The 24,610-nt window shown below is 36.1% G+C and overlaps 2 protein-coding genes and 1 long non-coding RNA gene across 4 annotated transcripts in view; 1 reads left to right on the plus strand and 2 right to left on the minus strand.

Moving 5' to 3' along the window:
• Window positions 1–321: 321 nt before the first annotated feature.
• LOC136968944 (HEAT repeat-containing protein 6) lies at window positions 322–13,253 on the minus strand. Its single transcript, XM_067263020.1, has 24 exons — window positions 13,068–13,253; window positions 11,260–11,367; window positions 11,040–11,180; window positions 10,854–10,969; window positions 10,350–10,464; window positions 7,335–7,430; window positions 5,586–5,705; window positions 5,405–5,504; window positions 3,738–3,946; window positions 3,491–3,610; window positions 3,343–3,419; window positions 3,150–3,279; window positions 2,970–3,069; window positions 2,620–2,905; window positions 2,473–2,554; window positions 2,319–2,408; window positions 2,114–2,248; window positions 1,922–2,044; window positions 1,728–1,852; window positions 1,501–1,658; window positions 1,256–1,410; window positions 976–1,191; window positions 772–904; window positions 322–706 (listed from the first exon to the last, which is right to left on the minus strand). Exons 1-24 carry the CDS (start codon window positions 13,239–13,241, stop codon window positions 573–575), a joined length of 3,243 nt encoding a protein of 1,080 aa, XP_067119121.1. The 5' UTR covers window positions 13,242–13,253; the 3' UTR covers window positions 322–572.
• A 157-nt stretch (window positions 13,254–13,410) lies between these two features.
• The window catches only part of LOC136968947 (uncharacterized), a 29,057-nt gene continuing 17,857 nt past the window's right edge, over window positions 13,411–24,610 (plus strand). Inside the window, exons 1-2 of the long non-coding RNA XR_010879733.1 lie at window positions 13,411–13,490; window positions 24,157–24,328. This is a non-coding gene — a long non-coding RNA (uncharacterized lncRNA). The remainder of the gene's footprint in view (window positions 13,491–24,156; window positions 24,329–24,610) is intronic.
• LOC136968945 (uncharacterized) overlaps window positions 15,363–24,610 on the minus strand; it is a 30,580-nt gene continuing 21,332 nt past the window's right edge. For both annotated transcript variants that reach the window (XM_067263022.1, XM_067263021.1), the window contains exons 13-33: window positions 24,155–24,286; window positions 23,898–24,083; window positions 23,623–23,754; window positions 23,102–23,287; window positions 22,387–22,527; window positions 22,107–22,289; window positions 21,786–21,923; window positions 21,341–21,523; window positions 21,134–21,265; window positions 20,872–21,054; window positions 20,185–20,325; window positions 19,921–20,109; window positions 19,510–19,647; window positions 18,821–19,003; window positions 18,606–18,737; window positions 18,224–18,406; window positions 17,983–18,123; window positions 17,718–17,900; window positions 16,866–17,006; window positions 16,603–16,785; window positions 15,363–16,391 (exon numbers count right to left, since the gene is read on the minus strand). In XM_067263022.1, coding sequence (XP_067119123.1) covers window positions 16,228–16,391; window positions 16,603–16,785; window positions 16,866–17,006; window positions 17,718–17,900; window positions 17,983–18,123; window positions 18,224–18,406; window positions 18,606–18,737; window positions 18,821–19,003; window positions 19,510–19,647; window positions 19,921–20,109; window positions 20,185–20,325; window positions 20,872–21,054; window positions 21,134–21,265; window positions 21,341–21,523; window positions 21,786–21,923; window positions 22,107–22,289; window positions 22,387–22,527; window positions 23,102–23,287; window positions 23,623–23,754; window positions 23,898–24,083; window positions 24,155–24,286 — 3,374 coding nt within the window. In that variant the 3' untranslated portion in view covers window positions 15,363–16,227. The remainder of the gene's footprint in view (window positions 16,392–16,602; window positions 16,786–16,865; window positions 17,007–17,717; window positions 17,901–17,982; window positions 18,124–18,223; window positions 18,407–18,605; window positions 18,738–18,820; window positions 19,004–19,509; window positions 19,648–19,920; window positions 20,110–20,184; window positions 20,326–20,871; window positions 21,055–21,133; window positions 21,266–21,340; window positions 21,524–21,785; window positions 21,924–22,106; window positions 22,290–22,386; window positions 22,528–23,101; window positions 23,288–23,622; window positions 23,755–23,897; window positions 24,084–24,154; window positions 24,287–24,610) is intronic.

The raw sequence follows: 24,610 nt of genomic DNA on the forward strand, positions 1-24,610 counted from the left end.
TTGGGAATCGAGATTCTAAATTTGAATGACTCGCACACTTCAAATTTAGAATGTTTAAGAGCCCGAAGATGTTCATTTAATACGGAGGAAAATGGTTGCTAATGTGAGTTTTTACCATTTCATTTGGTTTTTGGATGGTAGTTTATTTAAAGTTAACCAGTGTTTAATAATTGTTACAGAATACAATTTTCCCACAGTTGAATTTTATTATGAAAACACGATGTTCCATTATGTTGAATCTCTCGTCCTTTTATGCACAGAATACTTGTTCCGAGTTGTGCATAACTGCAGTTAGGTTACACATGCATCTATACAGAACACTTGTAAACAGATAACCAAACAATTTATTATGGCATGCACATAACATGATACACAGTAAAAAATCAACAATGTAGATACATAATTGGGATAATGTACAGCACAATATAAGAATTGGGTTGGTAAAACATTTACAATCTTGATTTGGTCAAATCAAATAAGTGAGTTGCAACAAATTAACCGTATAAATGTATCAAAAATATAGTTATACGAAATGCGTGTATGCGGTCGTGTCGTGGTGCACGGGATGTTTATTAAGAGGCGGCGGTTTGGTCCTCTTCTACGTGAAGAGATTCCTGCAGGACGTACAATACTTCTCGGGAAGTACTCTTTGTCGTCAGAGATGATAATTTGTCTAAGTGTTTTGCTGCCCTGTCTCGAATTTCGTCTGTGAAGAAATGTGCAATTTAATACTTTGAATTTCATTTCGTGTGATGTATGGTCACCACTTACCGTTGGCGGAATCTGCAAGAAACTTATTCATGGATGTCAGCAAAGAATCTTTTAGCAGGAGGGTCATTTCGGCCACGTCGGACAGGTCTTCCGGTTGTAACAGGGTTGTGAGGTGGCATAAACTCTTGCACAACTAATTACAATTAAAGTTACGTAAAGATGCATTCAAACCAGATCAGTCACAATGAAAAAACTATTTCTTACCTGATTGCATAAATTTGTTTGATGTTTTAATTCTCTAAAGTCGATGTCGTCGCGGCTATTCGATAACGACATTACAAGCTGATGCCATACGTTGACTAGATACCTGCCGTAATATTCTCTCTTTGAAATGCTCGACAGTGATGAAGCTGCATTGATGCACACTTTGAAGTTTGTGCCTTCGCTTAGGGTCGACAAGAGTGCGACAAATATGTCGTCCTGAGATTAGAAAATTTGGGCTTAGGATAAAGCATTTTAAAATTTAAAAACCAAAACAGCCTACCATTGGTAGAATGCCTGCTTCGAGTAGCGTCGAATTCTGCAGGACTTTGCCGAGTGCATAACAGGAATTCCAGCGTACTTTGACAAATCTGGTCTTAAGATTCCTTAAGAGTGCCGACACTGCGTCCAAAATCATACTTTTTATCTGCTCCTTTCCTACAAAATGAATAAGAATATAAGGCTTTTAAGTGCATGCGCAAGGAAATGTCATGAAATTTTATGTAAGATATTTTTCTGTAAACTTACTTAGTGCATCTTCAGATAGATAAAACAACAAATTTCCCAGTGTTCTTACGGCATTGGCGGGTACGTTGTCACGATCTTTCGAGGCCACGACGGCCGCCATTCCGAGCGAATAAACAAATATATCTGGAACTTCCAAAGAAAACTCCAAATGTTCTTCCCTAAAAATGCAATCGCTATACTTCGACGACAAAACATTTTAAGAAACAAAATCGACAATTATTACTTACTTACTCAACAGCAACGCATTGCTTAAATTTCCCAAAGACCAGGAAGCTTTTGAACGAACACCAAAATGGCTGTCGTTTATCGCTTCCACAATTATTTCCCCGGCATCCAACAGAAACGATGCATCCTGCATTAGGCAAATTCATTGCAAATTTGTTTAAACAACTCTAAACTAAGGAAGCATTAAGAAACATACTTCTCTAAGGCACGGAAATAAGGTGTAGATGCCGAGACATCGAATCGCCGCTCCTTTTACATTAGGATCGTTTTCTCTGGCCAAACCCAGCATCACAGTCAAACAGAAGATTTGAGTGTTTTTCTGAAAGATACACAAAGTGATGTAGCGTAAAATAAGCCATCTTTGTGCAACTGTGCAATAAGTACTCACCGGAAAGCTCTCAAACACGTCGGCCGTAATGGTCGAAAGACAGTTGCAGCATATGCTCCTCAGTGTATTGTGATTGTCGTTTTGTAGGCACTGTGGTAACGGGCCGTCGAGTAACTTTTTCCAGAACTGCGACAACTGAAATCGGAGGAAATTTTTTAAAGAAATTGACACAAATTTTAGAAATTGCGATGAAGTTTTTAAATACATCTTGTAATCTGTTTGTCGAGAGCTTGGTGGAATCATTAGCTGAGTTCTGACTTGCATTGCACATGCTGATGCCGGTCGACTCCAACAACTAAACGATAACACACACATTAGTGTTTTCTTAACCAGGTTTGCTTAATTGTTACATTAAATACCTTAGCACCGTGGAGTTGTAGAAATGAATTCGTATCTTCTAAACATAGAGTTATCACTTCTTCGATACAAGGTAAATGGTATCTGCAATAATCTAAATTAATTTCCATAAATTGCCAATATGTATGTAGTGTTATCGAAAACTATACCTCATGACGTCGAAGTAAACTTTCATGAAAAGTCCTAACAGTTGAAGTGATTCTAATTGTACGGGAAGGGGAATGTCTTTTTTCAAAACATTATCTCGGCAATGTCGGATCAACCAGGGTATGTTGCCGTCTGGCGTTGCATCCACTGTTTTTGGTTCCAAGGATTCTCGGCCACTTTCGAAACCTACAACGGAGCTTTTCAGCAGAGTGGAAACGTCCACAGGAGCAGGTTGAACACAAACAATGGATCCGAGGACAGAAAGACACGCAACTTGCACTTGTGAATCTAAACGAATGAAATATTTTATAATCACACTTTTGACTTATGAGTGTTTGTTGTTTCTCTTTACCTTTATGGTGAAGAAGTGGATAGAGATGCTTCAGTAGACGAATTAGAAGATCCGGACGAAAGCGATGATAGGGAACATTGTTAATAAGAGTTGCATAACACTGAAATAAATGCCAGATGAAATATAGCAATAAGAATTGTATGTCACAAAGAATGATTTACATTAATAAATTATCCTTACTTTTAACAGCTGAATTAGTATAAATGACGAATTCTCTGCCAGAAGAGCCAAGAGAAGGCACCTGTGAAGCTCTCTCACCAGAACTCCGAGTGTTGTGGACAGGGGAATGAAAGCCGTCCTCACAACTACACTAAAATAAGATAAATGATAGCTCAACTCGTTATGCCTTTCGTTAGAAAGAGTGAGAAATTACCTTTCGTCTGCCACCATCAGAAATTGTTTAGAGCCTTCCAACAAGTCTGTCAGCACCGAAATCGCAGCTGCTCGTACCTAGAGTTTACGACACGTTTAGAAAGTTGCTTTGGCAGTATCGTTTTTAAAATAGTAACAAATCTTCTTACTTGCGGAGATGGATCTTTTAAAATCGAAAGCAGGATGGTCTGCGGTTGGGGGATGCTTGCCGAGGGACTGTCAGGAAGGAACGATAACCAATAACCGAACATGGTCTTCTTATCCGTCACCTGTTTAAAACATGGTGCTTTAAATTACATTTTATGCATTGCAACTTGGACTTTGTGCCAAACTACTACTATTTTACATATAAGGTATGAAATTTCAATGTATGAGGACGGAGGCTGCAACACTCACTCTTACAACGGCTTGCAGTCCCACGAAAGCATGCTGACGGACCGAGGACTGCGCGGAACGGATCCTGGCCAATTGGTTTATCTCGGTATCGGAATATTCCGAATCCGAACCACTGGTCAACCAGGGAGGAGTAGAGTGACAGTTCCATATTGAATTGATCTGAGACTGTGAGTGCCTCGAGGAGTTGTAACCAGAATCTGAGGCTGCACCTATTTAATGTAACACCATTAGTTAATGGAATTAAGTCCAGCAATTGTGATTTACACTCAAAATCTGTTCAACATCTAATTATCTAAATCAATGCAGCATATAGTGTTGGTACCTAACTACAAAAGTATGTTATTTTGGAGCCTTAAATTAATAACTAGGTATTTTCTTTTTTCTATAGGTTTTGGTTTGGTTTCACATGAAAACTAATGTGGTGACAAGCTTCTAACATTCTGCAGGGAAGACATGCACATGTAACATCATAACTGGTAAAAATGTGAAGAAACATTTACCCACGTGTGGCCACAGACCCTTGTATGTTAAATGCACATCCTAAAGACTAATGTAAATTGATGACAATCAGAAACTCGATTGACACGTTGCATGCAACTGGAAATCAGCCCATAGACTTTACATGGCAAACTTTAGTCTCAAACATCTCGGTCTTTAGAGAGAACTTCAAAATTCCATATTTGTCACGACAGCGGCCTTGTCGAGTTGTACACTTCCAAAAATCATTTTTAGTGGTTGCATGGTTACATTATATTTTGATTACAGACAAAACACTTTTTCACTTATGAAGCGTCCACTCAATTATGGATTCAGAACTGCTTTATTGGAGGTTAAAAACGCACAATACCAACTACCCCATTAGGACACTTTTTAGTAGCTTTAAATCCTAAAATGTCCATCATTGTAGAACTCTTCTTTGTTCTTAGAATTGTTGAATATGACGACGATAATGGACATTGTTAACTGAAGTATTAGAGAATATGTTCCAGTTACTGGTTGGTATTTTGTATATTTGTAATCTGCAATATAGCAGTTCGAAGTTTGTAATTAAAGTAATTTGGGAGTTTAGACTATAAAAAATTATTGTTTTAACACTTACAATCTATAATTCTGTGACACAAACCTGCAGAATGGTATCATAAAATTCTTTGCGGTACAATTCTGCAAGTCTGTAGCAATTGTTTTCCATAGAGATGTCTTAAATGTGCTGCCAACCTGTCCGACAACCATCAACATCATCCATTTACTATCTCAGAAATCTTTTTGATTCTTTGAAAGATGTAATTTTTGCAGCAAGTTTGAAGACAAAGAAGTCATCTCTGAAGTAAAGATACTTCAGAAATGAATTCTTCGTTGTCTTCAATTTTATAAAATTCTCAAATACTGATAAGCCCTTTGGCCTCACAATGAAAATGGATAATTGGTAAACTTGTTGCCTTAATTTTGCCACTAATCCATTATAGATAAGTCCGACCAAAGTTATGCTCACTAAGTGAAAAAGGGCAAGCACTGACTTATCTGATCAGATCATTGTAAAAATTCCCAGGGTTTTCAAACTATGGTTTAACTTGGTCCTTCCAGGCAGCAGGTGGGTACCTCTGCACCTTGGCAAAAATCCTAATAAAGATGCCGTAGATTTTGTGAACATTAAAATCCTAATACATTACCTTCAGATAGCTCATCCTCTTCTCCTTGCTGCTCCTTCTTTTTATTTTTGCCCTTTCCCGTTTTACTCCTCCGACGATTCCTCTTTTTTTGAGACATTAACTATGAAATTATCATAACGACAAAACAACTTAATTATTGCTTTTTTATTGATAATTCAAAAATAAAGCAATTTAATTTTACCTTTGGATACGAAGTTTCATTGTCTTGTTGCACGGTCGAGGCAAATTGACTTCCCACAGATGGATACAGGCAGACTGACGTTAGAGATCCTTGACCCGGTTGGCCGTGGAAGAGGTAAAACTGAAAACAGATGTAAGAAAATTCTACTTTATTTAAATTTCTTGTTTGACGTTTGGTATGTGCTGTACTATAAATTATACCAGCACATACAGTTTTATCTATTTATGGTGAGCCAGATGTGCAAGAAAGTCTGAAAGTACAAGGAAATTTGAGTGACAAATTGAAAGGAATTATCCGAGATAGGTTACGAGGATCTCTCGGATTGGAATCCGAGGCATTTTCCTAAGGGATCTCAATAAAAGGTGTCTTTGTGATGTGATTCGTAAGAATAAACAATTCTTCTTTGCGATCAAAATCCAAATTACAAACTCTATGTTGAAAACTACTGGCTGAAATGACTAAAGCACGTACTTGCCACTACGAGAGAAATCAACTCAAATCTGGGTTAGATTCTCAGAAAATTTTATTAATGGTTTAAAGTAATGCTCCAACCTTTAGTTTTGCATACATAATTCTTGCTCCTAATGTAGACATGAGCGTAGAAACAGCTTAAATCAGACACAAGGGTAGAACTTTGTCGGAAAGCTGCATTGACACATGTATGACCCTTCTAGCATTTTCCTTGCAGTGTTTACAGTATCGGTGTGAAACACCCATACAGGGTGTTTCACACCGATACTGTAAACACTGTAAAGTTTCAAAATAACTTTACAACTTGAGGGTGAGATATTGGTGAACTGATAGACGAAACATAATTTTAGAACATTTCAATGTATTCCAACACTTCGAGTTTTATGCCTATTTGTTTTTCTATGGTTCACTATGACTTCCATTTATGTGGCTGTTCTCCCTGATCTGTTCCATGGCATCTTCGTATCTATTGGCATTCTTTCTATGGTACAAGGAACATCCAGTCTACACAAAATTCTTGTGCCACAAGTAAACTATAGACCTACAGGGTGGTTACTTGTGATACTTGATATAGAAATTCCTTTGCACCAATGTAGCAGATTTTATTTCTTTGAACGAAAAACCACAAGTTTCCTCCACATCTGTGAAAACAGCCATCTTGATACTGGCTTGATACTGGATACTGGAAAAACTGCATTCTGGAACACTGTCGCGTGTAGCCGACAGCGTTCCAGAATGCAGTTTTTTCTAAATCAACGACCAACTTCGACGGGATATTTAAATTTTTAGAACACAGAATTCCGTTACACCCAAGGAAAGACCCGACGAGGTTCGAAAACGTTTGTGATTTACCGAGAGAAGAAGCACACCAGTCAAAGGCACTTCAGTTGTTTATTTTAATATTGTGCAAACTATTAAGGTTCGAAAACGTTCATGATATTTTTTCCGTCATTTCACCAACACCGGTAACAGGTTCAGGTACGAGTTAATATTGTGCAGATCCTTTGAATAAATTTTTTGTTTTCCAACAAAGATATAAAGACAATTTTGATACACTCTGTACTATATTTGGACTTCCATCCATTCCCTATACTGAAGAAGCATTTTTAAAGCTATTCTTCCAGTGTGACTAGAATAAGCGATTGGATACATCTTTCTACCAACAAGGTTCCTTGGTTTCTCACAACCAACACTTTGGCAAATACTTATTGGGAAAGCTCTTATACCACGGAGCTTCCCAATAAGCATGTCGTAACAATTTGACCGGCGATAGTGTACCTTTAACAATCCCAAGAGACATCCCAGCTGTCCGATAGGTATCGTCTTCCACCCTAATAACAGATTTTGAAGTGCTTTCAGAATGGTCACGATTACCTGTAAAAAATTTCAAAAGAAACATTATTATACTTTATGCATTTTAGATTTAATTACATGTTCAATGAATGATAATTTAAATTATTCAATCTTAAAATAAAAGAATGAAATTAATTGCTATGTACTGTACGTAAGCATTAAACAAATTAATGCTTCAAAATATGGTAATGATGTCTTACCTGTCTAACAATCATACCTGCTGAAGATTAAACTGACAGACCCAACAAATTGTAAAGTTCAGTTCTGTATATATCCAAAACTGGATTTGTATAAATACACCACGTTTTGTTCTATATTGTTTGTATAAATTTGTATTTTTACAAACAATATACAGCTGTATTTATATGGCTGTATATTTGATTTTGGGCCATTTTGTTCTATATTGTTTGTACCTGATGATGTCTATTTCATATAGAAAAACGTTAGTAAATTTTTATTTTCATAGTGCTGGTGTTGGTTTTGTGCGTGATGTGTTCAGTTCTGTTACAAGACTGTTACAAGCCTTCAGACCAAACCTATCACAGGATTCATGAGGGGGTAGATTTGACCTCTGGCAAATGAAGAAAACAATTATTAGAAAAAGATACTATATACAATTTTTAGGTAACAAAACACATGGGTGATCTTCCAAGGGGAGTGCCTCCAGAGAGAACTTTCAACACGAAACCAGTCCTCTACTTAGACATGAAGAAAACCCAGAGAACTGTTGATGAGATGCAAAACAGCAACCAAGTGTTTGGTGATTTTTTCTACTCAACACTGATCAACAAAAGGTATATTTGGAATGTGTGGTCTACAGTTTATCTATAATTCAGTTTACACTGTCTATAAACTATAACTTTGAGAATCACTGTAACAAACTGTTGGCTGATTTGTAAAATATCTTAAAAGCAATCTACATTTATGCATTTACACAGTCACTTGCCAAATGGGAAAAGAGAACATATTGCAAATTACAGATGAAAGATGCTGTAAATGACTAATGCAGTCTGTGTGACAATCAGGTTGAGACTAGTGTGAATACAGAGTATTGGATAATGCAATGCCTGTGAATGGTCACATTCAAAGTGTTGTTTGCCCACTCAAATGCAGTGTTATACATGATATGGTTGTTGCTGCAAGAGTTGCATGAGGAACATTGCAGTGAATGATACCAATTGTATTCTTTAACTTATTGAGTGAGGCAGGCAATATCTGGTAGACACATTGTTTTGCATGGCGTCACGGGAAAAAATCCATAGGAATTAGGTCATGGTGAGCATGGATACAATGATTAGTTCTCCTGGAAACACTGCATTAAATCTCTTTCAAACAGAATCTGTCCATTAAAATCTTTTTCAAAAAGAAAATGTAGTAGAATTTCTTCAAAGAAGAAAGAAGTGTTATTGCAGAAATTGTAAAACACAATCCTGCAGTTGAGAAGGATTATGATAACTGTATTCTGGCAGTGAAATAAACCATGTAGGAGAATATTCAAAGTAAATTCTCTTCGTCATTTCCTTGGTGGTCAGTTTGTAACATAGAACAATTGAAAGACAAATATAAATGTAAAGTTGTTTTAGCCTTTCAACTGTTCTATAATCCTATGACACACACACCTCATATCTCTGAGAACCAAATGTTTTCAACCTGATCAACAGGTCGTCTTCAGGTATTTTCAATTCTCTGGAACGTTTTTATAATGGTTCTATATTCGAACAATTATGCGAAAAAAACGATCTTTCCGCATAATCATTCGAATATAGAACCATCATAAAAACATTCCAGAGAATTGAAAATACCTGAAGACGACCTGTTTGTTAAAGCAATAAATGTTGGTTCTTAGAGATACAAGGTGTGTGTGTCAAGTATTTAAGGAATCTGAGTGTATATTGAAGTGTTCTATAATCATAAGGCAATTAACAATAGCAATTGTTTTCCACTTACATTGTCAATACAATTTAAAACACAGATTTAGAAAATCTGCACCGAAATTTGGAATTTGTCTTTGAAATAATTTCTACAGGATTACTCTGATCTCGTATTACTCTCGCACTTATTGTCAAGATGTTGTCGATTCATCCCATTTACAACATTTATCAAATGAACAACGTCCATTTTTATCAAAATTTTGCGACAAACAAATCAATATGGAGGCAAATTAAAATGCTGTCTATATCTGCCATTGAGTGAATGTAGAAATTAGGTCAAATAACTGGTTTCTAATCAGTCTTAAACTACAATGGACAAGAGATGTTGTCTATGCAATGAAATTTTTCAAACTGTGAGCTAGATTATCTCTACACCATTGTCGGGGTCTAGAAATTGTCTCTGAAATCAGGGTTGTGTTTTCGTTTTATATTTTGAATCCAGGTGTGGCAGATAAGTAAACATTTCTGTTTGCAAAATGGTGTAACAGAATAGTGAGATTGAGGCAGAAGTTTTAAACGTGAAAAGTCGAGCACGATTCCACCGACTTTCCAAACACCATTGTCAAACTTCTAGGCTTACAGGAAAGCGGCGCCGAACGTCTGACGTACACGTTTTCGCATTTAAAACTTCGGCCTCGACCTCACTATTATATAGTCAATGGCCAAGGTGGTTAAGGGTTGACCTACACAGCAGATTGAATGCAGTGGTGAAAAACCTGGTAAATTTTTATGGCAAAATTGATCTGTTTGGGATACATTAAGCTGCATTCCTTTCCATCCAGTTACCCACTGCAAGCCCATTGAACCCCAATGAGAAGGAAAATCTGTAAATAACTAAACTGACCACCTTTTTTGAAAGTTTAGAGATTTTTCAGGTGTATTTAACAAATATGTAATAATAAACTGTTTTTATTGAGAATTTATGGAAATTTCTGGGTTGTTAATGCAGAATTTTGGATCGCAAAAACAGTATACGAAATTTATTTCAAGTCCCTCGAATCATTCTTACCTTACAGTTGCCGATGTCGTCGACAGCACAAGAGACGTAAGCTTTCAGAGAGGCGAGTAAGGCCGAATAACAGTTAAGTAATAAGTCTTCGTTAAGGTACACTTCGTTCTGTTTCCTGTTAAGTTTTATAAAGAGAAGAGTCACTTATAACTGATGTAAAATTACTGTAAATCATATCGAAACACATCATTATGAGAAAAAGAAACTGTTTTACATGTTCCTGACCTTTACATGTTAATTGCAAGTACTTCTAATAATTATTGCGTTATTATTAATTGGTGAACAGAAGAAAAATAAAATTAAGTCCAAGTGTGCCCAAAAAGTTTACATAATTTCATTATAACTTAGAAACTGACTTTAAAAATATTTGTCCAAACAAACAATCCAGTGAGGAAGAGGTTAATAAGGACAAAGTCATAAGTTACTTCAAAAATGAGTAAAATGAGACTTGTAAGACGATGACAACATAAATTCTACATTCAGAAGTTAACAAACTGAACTTACCTCGCTAATAAATTTTGCATGCACTTCATGGAAATATGATTTATTTCCAAGTCTGGATAATTTGGTGCACAAAACTTCAACAACATTCCATCTTTCCCAACAAATTTTTCCCAAAACTATGCAAAGACATGGAAATGATTTAATTTACCACTCAAATTCAGTTACTGTCTAACAAATACCAATCACCTTTTCGACCGAAGCACCATTATCTTGAAGTAAAACAGAGAGGATGGTCAGAAGATCCGGGAGAGCCCAGACGCCTGAATTCTCGACTTTTCTAACAATAAACTGAATTACGTGAAGTAGAGTACCGGTCTGTAACGCGATCTATGAGTACAATTGTAAATTAAATCATCAATTGATACAAAATGTAGAGAAACTTATGTGTTTAGTCATACTTGCTTACCTGCTGTCTAGATATCAAATTAGTTACTAAATGGCACCACTTTGATAAAAGATGATCGTTGTTTTGCGGTAGAACGTCCATGCTGAGATTCAGCAGTTCGGTAACATCCTGTCAATAAAGAAGAGGAAATTAACAAGAATAAGAAAACGGTATTTTAAATACAGTTTTATTTACGGCAATTCAATTAAAGTCATAAAACCCGCAAGTATATCCCATCTATAATTATACTCTACTACCTCAAAGAGCTGTGCATAAAACGTGCATAAATAGCAAATGGCGATGCATAAAACGTTTCTAAATGTGTACTAAATCGAGACTATTAACTAGAAACATCCTTTGTTAAACACATTTCTACTCTAAGCTAGTTCGTTTCTCATTAAACAATCTAACAATGGCACATTTGACATTATTTTATCGCCCTCCTTAGTGTAAATATATGAAAGTTAGTTAATTCATCTCTGTTATATTTTCCTCGGTGCAAACTAATCGATATCAAAGCAAACCGTCAGAGGCAACGTAAAACAAAATTTATTTGATTGTCATAGGGTCGAAGGGAACTTGTTTGCGGCTCTGTATGCAACAGACAAGTCTTGCATGTCTACCCTGCTACAAAATGAAATGTTCATTTGTTCTTTATAACTATGTCACAAGTAATATCACAAGAAGTGACATTGTCAGATCACTGAAAAAAAACGGTCACATGACTATAAAAATCAATTCAGACATCACATCAAAGGTGACTAATCTCCACCACAATTTAGACAGTGGTACGTTTGTCATGTCATCTTCTTTACTGCAGATCGTCAATATAAACTAGACTACGACTATCTTCTGTTCTTTCATATATAAATATAATTCAGATTATTCGTTTTTATACATTTCAAATCTCTTGGTTTTGACAAATGTAGATTGATTACTTTGGTAAGTTTTCACGAAAGATGCAGAGAAAAAGAAGCAATAGACAAAATCACTTCTATAAGGATATAAGAAATTGTGAAGATTATCCTCATTTGCATGCTTGCATCATCTTCAAAATGGATTAAAGAAAGACAATTTGTTAATTTTGGATGCGATCTGTGATGCAACATGTTTATTTTATTTTTATTACTTAACCAAATTTTCTTCTTAACGGGTTGTCAAGAGGGGATCTATAAATTTTTCTCTGGCCCCTTAGCAGTTCCTACACTTATAAATTATTTTTAAAAAAGTCAAAGGAAAGCTTTGTGATTCTTCGCGAGATACAGCCTGAAAAATTGGCCTATTTTTCAGTTTGCATGCATACGGGAGCAATGACGCGTGCTCCAATAAAACTATATCGCATTTAACTTTATCGCCACGTGATTACGCTGGCTTTGAGTAGCCCGCTCAACTCTTCGTGTAGTACTAAATGTTATGTAGTTTTACGAGGTGCCAGGGGTAGCTCAACAAAGGTGCTTCGGTGCTTGCAATGCCACAGAGTACAGAAAATAGGTAGTAGTACCGGTTTACGGTAAAACCTAAGATAACATTAACCACACCGAACGTTCGGAAGCAAGTATCTCACGAAGGGTCAGACATGCGGGTATAGTTCCGTTGTCTTTTTTGTTAATTCAGCAGGTCTACAATTCTGAGGAGTGGCAAATCCCTCATTCAGAGTTCACTCCATTTAAGGTATATTGTATTAAACATGAATGATTTGACTAAGATTCCTTCAAGATGTTTAAACCACGTGGCCTTGGTTTGCTCACGTGACCGAGAGAAGTCACGTGGCTACCAGACGTGACCAACGATGTGGGTAGGTAGCGACTCCTACCCGAATGGTTACTTACTTTCTCTTCCAGGAACTTTATGTTAAATTCTAAGGCATTTAATTGGTCGAAAACATCATTAACTTGGCTTTTAAGCCTTTCGGGATTTTCTCGACAGTTAATTAACCTTTCCAGACATTTCGTCACCACTTTTTGTTGTTGACCTCTCACACTTTCCGTACCGATCTCCTCCATCTTGGAATTCGAGCGACCGTTGCGCCATTTACGACATAACTAAAATATCTGTTTTTATTTCCAATATTTATAAATAAGATTTATTATTTATTTATTTGTTTAAATAAAGTTTAATTTTTAAATTTTATGTAAAAGTAATTATTAATTTTCTTAACTTTTAAAACGTGAATTTCTTTGTTTACGTTATCACGTGTGTGGGCATTTCTAAATATAGAAACGGTTAACGGAATTTCTTGTCGTTGGAATGAGGTGAATTTCTGTTTTATAATTACTTTTTCTTTAAGTTAACAAGAGAAATTTCGCTGACGTAACGAGATAAATGCTGTTAAATTTTAATATTTATGTTTTTTAGTATTTTTTAATGTAAATGTTAGTTGGCGCAATAAGCTTTGCTAATGTACTGTATATATTATGTTTTTGTATGCTAAAATTAGAATATTACTCAAATTTTGTTAATTTTAGCTTATAAAAATATATATCTAAGTCTAAAATCGCTGCTTAATAATTTCATAGACAATAATAACAATTTTGCGTAGAATAGGCGCAATGACAAGAGGTGAAGCTCATTGCGCCTCTTGCTGGCTTCTTATTAACCAATGTTATAGCTCATAAAGTAAACTATAAGCAGATTTTGTGATTGTATTTTACATTACTGTAATTATTCAATTATAAATAAAGAAATACAAATGTATTATATGTATAAAATGATACATCAAATAGAATAGTGCATTAAGGAATTTTGTAAACACATTACAGTGCATTAACAAACAGGCAAACAAGGCACAGAACCTGGTAAACTGGTAACCAAGATGCTGTATATTAAAATTGATAGCAAGACACTAGTAAAAAAAGATATATTAACTTGTAAACAAAGTACAAAATGACTTAAAAAAGTGGTAAACAAGGTATGGTACCTTACCAATTTAGATGTTATACATGAGATATGTCTAAAATCTACATTAAGTACACATACACTACACAACCATTCTGTTATAGGCCTCTATACACATAAACACTCACAACAAATTTAGTTAATATAACATCCTCATGTGAAAGTGTTAATATGAGTAAGCACAACCATTTTACTTGCCCAGCTGTTTTGTATATAACAGAGGGAAAGTATGGCCACCAGTCGAATAATGAACCCTGAAGATTTTTATATTTTTGGACTCAGAGGTTCTTAAAATGCAAAGAAAAGTTGGTTTTTTTTCTGTATGTATGGATGTTAGTGTAGGTAAGGGCCTTTACATAATTTCCCTCCCTTGAATTTTAGCTTCCTGTTTGTTGTAAGTCAGTGTTCTTTGACCATTTTCTAATATAACACCTCTACCTGATTATTTTTCTTCCCTACTTCTTTATCAATGCAATGTTACAATACATGTAAGAAGTCTTATGACACTACTCAGAACTACATTTTGCAGCATCGGGGCCAAATAATGTCCCAATGAAATACTGGACACTAGCAGTTGGTCGTGGGTTTGTTTCTCGCTAACACATGTGATGTTTTCTGTGTTTAACATCTAAATATGAGCCAGTTTTCCTCAAAAAAAAAAATCCTCCCGGATGGCACTTTTTCCATTAATCCATTTTGTCACACCCTTAGTATTGTTGTGGCACCCTTGTTAATTAAAAACCACTGGCATAAGCTTACAATCGAGCCTCGTTTCATCTGATTTCATCATTAATAACAGATTACAAATAAAATTTAAATTAAAGTACTAATGAAAACCTCACTGATTTAAATGGGACCCTTGAGGCACAGTGGGAATACTGCATGCTTTGTTTCACTCACATTTCGTGAGGGTGTGTAGGATTTAAATGTAGGAACTGCAGTAGAGTTTGCGTAATTCGACATATATGTCGGACTGGCGAGTGTCGGATTACTGGACGTGAGACCGGACTATAGAGACTCTACTGTTTACTGTAATTGAAGAAATGTAAGTTTAACAAGAAATCAGTCATGTGACTATAGAGACTATACTGTTAGAGACTCTGTTAGAGACTGTACTATACTGTACTACTGTTAGAGACTATACTATTGAGACTATGCCAGACTATAGAGACTCTACTGTTTACTATAATTGAAGAAATGTAAGTTTAACAAGAAATCAGTCATGTGACTTTACACAAATACCTTTTTATTTTATTTTCATGAAATGTTATACAAACACTGTTCGGCTATTATTGACAGTCTCGTATTACTGTTTCTTTTGAAATTATTTCTAAAAATTAATTTCCACACTGGTAATTACAGGCACAAAATGTTCACATTGCAACTAACAGTCCTACGGAAATGATTAACTTTCCCGAACACAATAAATAGGAAAAAATCGCCATTTTTCTTTCAACAGTTTTTTTTTAACTTTTACGCAATTGTCAGGATATTTTCTACTGAAAAATTTCATGTTTTATCAAGCGTACGCAAAATTTCTCTAAGCGTATTTGTCGGAAAGGTCCTCTCGATATAAATAAATTAATGTATTTTGTAGAAAAATGTTTTTCTTCTACATTAAAAATATACAAATATCATCCACGAGAAGATATCGCTATTGACACAAACGTTGTATGTGTAAGTTACGATGGTGAAAGGCACTTCGGAGGAATTGATTGACCCTGCAACGTAACAAGTGGACCGAAAGTCGATGCAGCGCCAACCTCACACTCTCATAAAACCCTCATTTTATTATGGAATTTTAAATCTGTTTGCTGATCTTTTGATATGTGAAGTCCTTAAAGACCGGCACTGAATCAAAGTGAAATTTTACACGGACGGACCGTTTTAAACGAGTTACTACAACCGAAAATCGGAAGAAAGGATGTCGAATTTCATACACACACAGTGGGAATGCTACACACTTTATCACAGACACGGCTACATAAAAAAACAGGAAGAATCCTAGACGATCAGCAAAGATTTCAAATGAGGGTCCCTTCTCGAAAAAAACAGTATGTGTATACGCAATTGTCGTCGCCATTTTTGAACATTTTACTTGTCTTTTCCCGGTTTGAAACAGAACATGAGGAATAGCGTGTACAGTATGAAGGCCACCGAAATTGCAATTATGGTGTACATGAAAAGATTCAGCTCTGGATTTCGATAACGGTGTTTCCTCAACCATTCCAACACTTGTTTCTCGTTCATCAGATCACCTGTGGACAGACATTAACAAGAGCTGTAGTGATTTACATTCCTAAGAACCTTCGGAGTGCGAGGATGAGTGTCCTGAAATGTTCTGCTAAGTAGACGGAATTTGTAGCATTCCCATTAAGTGGAAATATTGCAAAGTATGTAGGATTCAGAGCATTCCCCTTTGCGCTACTTTCAAGACACTCATCCCTGTACTCAGTTCTACAAAATTACCTCTGTATATGGAGGGAAACTTCCGTCTGAAGTACGAAAGTGCAGGAATCTGTTTTATACCGTATCTTCGTGCGTATCGAGCATCTTTAACTTTCACGAACATAATATCCAATTCGCTAACTTCATCGTCTATGCTTTCGAGTCCCTGAAGCACCCCGTCACACTTTGGACAGTTTTCGTCATCTGTCGAGTACAGAATTATCAATTATAGTCACTGTTTCATGTATGTATCAAGGAATTACCTTATACTAAGTGATACTCACAGAAGAAAACGCTGACAAAGTCATTATCCTCGAGTAATTTATCCAGCATTCTCCTGTTCACTTCTTCGATTTCGTCCTTCATTTCAATCATGTCTTGACTGGTCAACCATTTTAAAACTCTCTCCGAATTTGAAAGATCTCCTGTAATAGAATGCAATTAGTGTTGTACACGGGTGATATAACTGTAATTACAATTATTGTATTCCGTGCTTACAAGAGCGTGTTAGAGTATGCTCTTTTATGCTAGATATGCTCTTATCCGTGAAGAAAGGCGTGTTTCAAAGCTATGAAAACAACTTGTTTACATATATAAGAGCACGGCAAATGTTTGTAAATAAGTAGTCTTTCAGGGATTTTCATGAATGGCTTGATGGAATAAGGAATACTTTGGCAATCTGTCAAGAGGGATCTCCCAGAAGTATTTTCTTTCGGAAAGGTGTTATACGCGTAAAAAACAGAAAATTTCACGTGGTAGGTGTAAACCTGCGAGTGTTGTGTGCTAGTGTATCCATTGCTGATGGTTTTATCCATTCGGCCAGGGATTTTCTGGTATAAAAGCTAAATATACTTAAATCCCTGAAGATTAAATAAACATCAATCAAACTTAAGTGTTACCAAAAACACCGTTCACACCCTTCAACTGCTGAGGGAGATGCCTCTCTGGAGACTTTTTTTCCGAAACTTTCAGGCCCATATTTAGATGTTAATAACGTGAAGACAATCTAGGAAACTGCACGCAGCCAGCTGGTTGTCCAGGCGCGAACCCACGACTAATTCCAGTGTCTAGTGGTTTCATCCCCTAGACACTGGTGCATTGCTTTAATTTATCTCACGCTTAACTAAAGAACAAACCTTCATATAAAACTGGTTCTGTCTTTCTAAAATAGATGAGGGAAGGATGATGAAGGATGTTCCATTTTGAGGAAGCGGCAGGGTCATTGACTTTTACGAAATCGATGCCGAATAAATCTGCTTCGTCATCGATGTCTTCTAGTTCCTGAAGAATTTCTGAACACTCGTCGCAATTATCCTCGTCTGTAAAACAAAAGAATATATTCGTTTACAAACTTCAATAAGGAAATATTCCTTTTAAAACGAATTATTTGAAAAATATTACAGAAAATAACGGCCAAAAATGGCGATTCGTCAATTAATCTGTCCAACATCCTTGCGTTAATTGCTTCGATTTCGTCCGCAAGTTCTCTGTTGTCATCGTCAATGAGCCATTCTAAGACGGCCTCTTCATTTTTCAGATCCCCTATATTAATAAAAGGCGATATAAGAAAACACACTGAAGCACAAGAGGATTGAAGCATGGATTGCCACTAGTTTTCAAGTAAGTTGTATTTATACATTACCATCAAAGACGAGTGCATTTCCATTTCTGAAATATATGAGAGAAGGGAATGTTCTTAATCCGTAACGTTTTGCCACTCCACTGTCTTGAGTTTTGACAATGTGAATACCAAACTGATCCGTATCATCATCGATGTTCTCTAATTCTTGAAGGACGACCTCGCACGCTTTGCAGTGTGGTTTATCTAGATTTAAATGGATTATTAGTGTTTACCATGAAATTAGCGAGGTTGAGGCCGAAGTTTTAAACGCGAAAACGTGTACGTCGGACGTTCAGCGCCGCTTACAGGAAAGCGGCGCTGAACGTCCGACGTACACGTTTTCGCGTTGAAAACTTCGGCCTCAACCTCGCTATTAACTAACATAGAAACGTGGAATACTTACAAAACAAAACAGCAACGTATTGCTCCTCGTGAATTAAGTAATCTAATAAATTACGGTTGACGGTTTCGATGGTATCTTCCGTTTTCTGATGGATCAACCATTGCAGAAGTTCCTCCTCGGCCAGTAAGCTTCCTGCGTTATGAAACAATTTCACCTTAATAATAGGTTTTATGTGTGTATTTTCATGATTTATTTCGATAAATTTCATTAATTACCTTCGTAATAACTCGGAATTTGGTTTTCAAAGTAGATTAACGCGGGGAAATCATTAACTCCATACTCCGCAGCAATTTCTATATCTTGAGTCTTTACGAAAAGAATTCCGTGTCGATCCGTGTCGTCATCGATGTTCTCTAATTCTTCTAAAGTTTTTTTGCATTCTATGCAATCCGATGTGTCTAAAAAATAGAAAATACATAATCAATTTAGTAACAGTTAACTCACTGTTGTGTCTGTTTAAAGGTAGGCACGAGTATACTTGTAAGATCGTGTGGATCGTGGACGTTAAGATCGTTTTCGATGAGGAACGGGGGATGCCTCTCGGGAGGACTTTCTATTTAGGCTTTAAACACGGAAATAAAACCCAGACAAGTGCATGCGATCAGCCTGTTACTCGGCGTTATGCTTTGAAACATATTGCAAAGAGGAGTGCCATCTGGAAAGATTTGTCTACGGGAAACTGGTTTCTATTTAGGTGTTTATACATGCAAAAAAACCTACAAAACTCCTCGCGAACAGCCTGTTGGACGGGTGCGAATCTGCGGACAGTGTTCGGTGGTTTCATCCACTCAGCTATAGGTCGACTTTGAGAGTACAAAGTACTCTAATAGTGTTATAGCATGCTTTTTATCTAATTGTTAAGTATATCGTCTATTGTAAAACACTTAAAAATAAAAATACTCACAGAAATAAACGGCTAAATAATCTGAATTATCGATTAAATTCTGTAAGACTTCTCCATGAACATCTTCGATGTATTCATTACTTGGATTTTTCTGGATCAAAAGCCATTCCAAAATCCTTTCGCCCTGTTTCATGTCACCTAAAATGAATGGAAGTTTTATAATTTTCGTCGCTACTCGTACATGGGGTAATAAAATTCCGTAAACATTGGTCGATAATAGTGTTGATTCTCATCTGTAGTCAAACACTAGGATACTAGATCTTTAAATTACTGGAATTTGTGATAGTTCTTTACCAGGATATTAAGAATCTAGCAGTTTCTAAACTATTCTCTAGAAGTCACCTATGATGCACAATGTACTATAGCATTTGATGATGTATTGTGTAATTTTAAATAAAGAAAGCCACTTACCAGCGTAAATAGTATAATCCTTATCACCTCCTTTGAATATAACAATTCCGGGTATGGCGAAAACTCCGTATCTGTTGGCCATTTTGACGTCTTCTATCTTCACAAATTTGATACCGGCTTCGTCCGCTTCGTCGTCGATTTTTTCGAGTTCTTCTAGAACTTTGGCGCACTTGTTGCAGTCTTTACTGTCTGAAGAATTTTATAAGACAATTGAAATTTATTTTCCTTTATTTCAATTTCTATTTTCGCACGATTTTTACGTACAAAAGAGGACGGCCAAATAGTCCGTTCTGTATATGAGCCTCTCGAACATCCTCCTGTTCAGTTTTTCGATTCCGTCGCTGAGTTCCATGTTTTCTGGATTCGTTATCCATTCCAAAATTTCTTCTTCGTCAAACAAATCACCTGGAAGGGAAAGGTTTATAAAAAGTTAAACATTCTTCTTGTTATTTTATAAAAGTCAAACAACTACAATGATCATCTAAGAGACCAGCAGAAAGAACATTCGGTTAATGTTACCTATGGTTCCAAGATGGCGGCACGTCCGATTCCAGCAAGGAAACAGTGGGGACGCACGTTCTAACCTAATCTAACCTATTCTAATAAATTACCATAATTATTACCATAAAAATTATTAGAATAGGATAGGTTAGGTTAGAACGTGCGTCCCTACTGTTTCCTTGCTGGAATCGGACGATCCGCCATCTTGGAACCATAGGTAACATTAAACCGAATATTTTTGCAATAACACTAGCAAGATTTAGAACAATATTGCTAGACTGTCAAAAAAGCATGACAGACAGGAGATGAAGGAAGTGGAGGAGGGGAAGAAGGAGAAGGTATAGAGAAAAGGGAAAGGTCAGCAAGGATTTACAGAGCCAACAGAAATGAACCGAATTTGTTAAACATTACAAAAACACTTGACTCGCCACAAGAATTGAATTAATATACCTGGATACTTTATGTTTTTTCCTCTTCGAAAGTATGAGATACCGGGAGGATTACGTATACCATATTTTTTCGCCATTAAATTATCATTCATTTTAACTAGTTGTACTTCATATTCGCTGCAATCGTCGTCGATAAGTTCTAGGTGTTTGAGAATCTCTCGGCTTTCCGGATCGTTTTCTATATCTAAAATGTAAAACACGATTATAAAATGGCGGTTTTGATGATATAAAACTCTTAGAAAATCTATTAAATTACTATGTACAGAAATAAACAACTAAGTATTCTTGTTCCGCGATCATTCTATAAAGTAGTTCTCTGTTGATGTTTTCTATAGTATCTTCCGTCTTCTGTAATATCAGCCATTGCAATACCTCTTCTTCTTGTTGTATATCTCCTACAAATTTAATTATCATGTTACAATTTTAAATATAATTAATTAAATTTGATTTTTGTAGTTTCTAGAACATACCTGAATAAATACTTGGAAAATTATTTTCAAAATAAACCAAAGATGGAATCTCCGTAACGGCTAGGTCTCTGGCAAATTCCACGTCATCCGTTTTCACAAAATGGATACCGTACTCATCGGTCTCATCGTCAATGTTTTCTAATTCATTCAGGATTTTCTCACAATCGGCGCAATCATCATCGTCTAAGTAATGGAAATCCTCAATGGGTATAGTGATTTCCTTTAGAACGGTGTTTCCCAAACTTTTCGGACTTCCACCCTCTTATAGCGATTGTATTTTTTGTGGTTTGTTTGTTTTAAAATTAATTTTTGTCCCTCTTCTAACACCCCTACCACCCGTTACAGAGCTTCCTCGAGTCTTCTATGCTCCTCAAGAGGGTGGTAGCGCCGATTTTGGGAATCACTGCTTCAGAAGATAGTGAAAGAAAATAGGATTTATACGTACAAAAGAACACGGCAAGTCCCTCGGTTTCTTCCAATAACATCTCTAGCATTTTTCGATCGACGTACTCGATTTCATTGGCTTCTTTCTCTTTGTTTTCACGTATCCAGATTAAGACATTTTCTTCCTCGTGGAGATCACCTGAGTTGGGATTGTAATTCATCTGTAATCAAGATTCTCGTTTGTTTGTGTAATTTGTGGCATATCTGACAACTATATTATGACTAAAAGTAAATTTACGTCTTCGCTATTGTGTTAATCACCTTAATTTTTACGTGTGTTCAACACGAGAGAGAGACAGTACGAATCGCAACTGGTACGTACCTTCATAGAACTGAAGAAACTTTCCACGAAAAAATACCAGCGATGGGAATGTTAGAATGTGATACTCCTTGGCTGCTTTAGGGTCCGAACACTTGACCAAATCGATCCCCATTTCGTCGGCCACTTCGTCGATATTCTCAATTTCCTTCAGTGCCAAATCGCATTCCGGGCATTTGGGTTTAACTGAAAATAACCACATCTTGGACTTGATGATCGATTGTATTTTTCAGGATTAAGTTTTTTGTTAACTGATGATCAAACGGGAATAGATCATACTTACTGAATAACACCGCAACAAATTCCGAAGTGTTAAGCAGCTTATCCAGTCTCTTATAATTGACGTCGTCGATCTGGTCGGGAATCCTCAAAGTGTCTTCGCTCGTTACCCATTGTAGAATGGCGTCTTCGTCTTTTAAATCCCCTAAAATATGTATTAAAGGAATAAATTAATTTTTTAAAGAAGGAAAGGTTTGCATTCGTTATTTGTTTTGGACAATTATTTAGATATTGTATTGTGTTACACGATACTTATTTGGTGGTTCAGTTTCATTACGTGTCGTCTATACGAGCTATGTTTGAAATTCTTCCTGCAATTGTAGAATGTTTCCTATAATTTCAGGGGTTCATATCAATTCTCTGGGGTGGTGTTTTCATAAACTTGATTTGGTATGCAGTAAATCGTGCATAATTTTATCCATTGTTGATTGGTTAACTAATGCACCATAATAGACAATATAACTTACTCATTATTGATCAGGCCCGCATTACAATTGAATAATGAAGTTGAATTGAATAGAAAATAATGCTCCGTTTGCTTATTGTAGGCGGGAATCAGCTAACACTAGGAATAACATTTTATCTGAATTATAGTGAAGATCCAGATTAAATTTGAACTCGGATCTCGGTTTTTTACTACACTTCACCATTTTGTAACCACATTCTTGGGTACTCGTGGGCGAAATCCGATTTTTCAAACAGTATTCTGAATAAATTACCTCTGAAGATGATCGGTTCTTCTTTTCGAAATAGAACTAATGCTGGGAAACGATTCAGTCCTGTAGTTTTCTTCGCCAGTTTCAAGTCATCCGTAGTTACAAACAAGATTCCATATTCATCCGTTTCGTCGTCGATCTTCTCGAGTTCTTCTAGAATCATCTCGCAATTCCTACAGTTTTCTGGCGCTAGAAAAGAGAAATTAACGTTTAATTTTTAATGATCATTGTTAAGTGAGTCTGTGTTGTAAAAACATTATAATAAATCCTGGGAATTTGAACTTGTAATGTATGGAAGCTAGCCCAGGCAGGGCCATCAATTGCCCTGTAATTTGCTACAATGAATTGAATGGCAGCTTATAGAATAATTAGAAAGTAAATTTCTCTCAGCTGCAAGTCGCCTGCTCTCAGTCTCAGCAGTTAATTGGAACCTGTAATTTTATTAGTGACTGAATCCCAATTAACTACGAGGGCTACCAGACGGAAAGAAAGAATTCAGTAATTAATTATAAATAAACAATTACCAAAGAAAACTAAAACATAATCCTTTTTGAGAATTAAATCTTTTAAAATTTCTTCAGTTACTTCCTCGATGCTGTCAGCTTCTTTCTGCTGTACCAACCAGTCTAACACGGTTCCTTCGTCTCTAAGATTACCTGGAAATAAGAAATTATTGTTTGATAACAATGAATTACCTCTAATTTAAAGAAAATTCATAAAAATCTGTGTCTCTGATTATAAAATGTCACCATAAAAATACAAAAATAGAGTTTAGTTGTGTATATCAACAATGAATCACCTTCGAAAACAGTTGGTAACTTGTTTTCAAAGTACACGACTATAGGAAGTTCGTCATTTAAGCCATAAGACTGGGCTAAACTTTCGTCGTCGATTTTAACAAAGGGAATTTCGTACTCTACCGCTTCGTCGTCGATATTTTCTAATTCTTTCAACACCGCTTCGCTTTCTGCCGATTGTTTAGTGTCTGTAAGAAATTATAACAATTGTTACACAGGCAAAATAATTTCGAGATTAAATACATATATTTTTATTTACAGAAAACTACTGCAAGATACGGGGAAGTTTCGATTAAGTGAAGAAGCATTTCTTCTGTTACGTCAGCAATCTCTTCGGAAGCTTGTTGGTCCAAGAGCCAGTTTAACACGTCTTCCTCGCTGGATAGATCCCCTGAAATTGATGGAAATTTAAAAATTTGGCACTCAAACCATGGTTTGAATTCAAAAGACTCTTTATTATTTAACTTTGTTGACAATTATACCGGTATAATACGGTAGACCCCCTATAACACGGTAGAGAAGTTCCGTGTTGTACGAGTCACTTAAATACATGAGCCAATGACAGCCCGTGTGCCTGGCTGTGATTGGCTCATGTATTTAAGTGACTCGTACAACACGGATTCATATAACACGGAACTTATCTACCGTGTTATAGGGGGGTCAACTGTACTCCACAACATAAGTGTTGCAAGTGTATTCACAAGAGCCAAATACA

This window comes from Centruroides vittatus, unplaced genomic scaffold (assembly GCF_030686945.1).
Source record: "Centruroides vittatus isolate TY-2023 unplaced genomic scaffold, ASM3068694v2 contig_166, whole genome shotgun sequence".
Lineage (NCBI taxonomy): Eukaryota > Metazoa > Arthropoda > Arachnida > Scorpiones > Buthidae > Centruroides > Centruroides vittatus.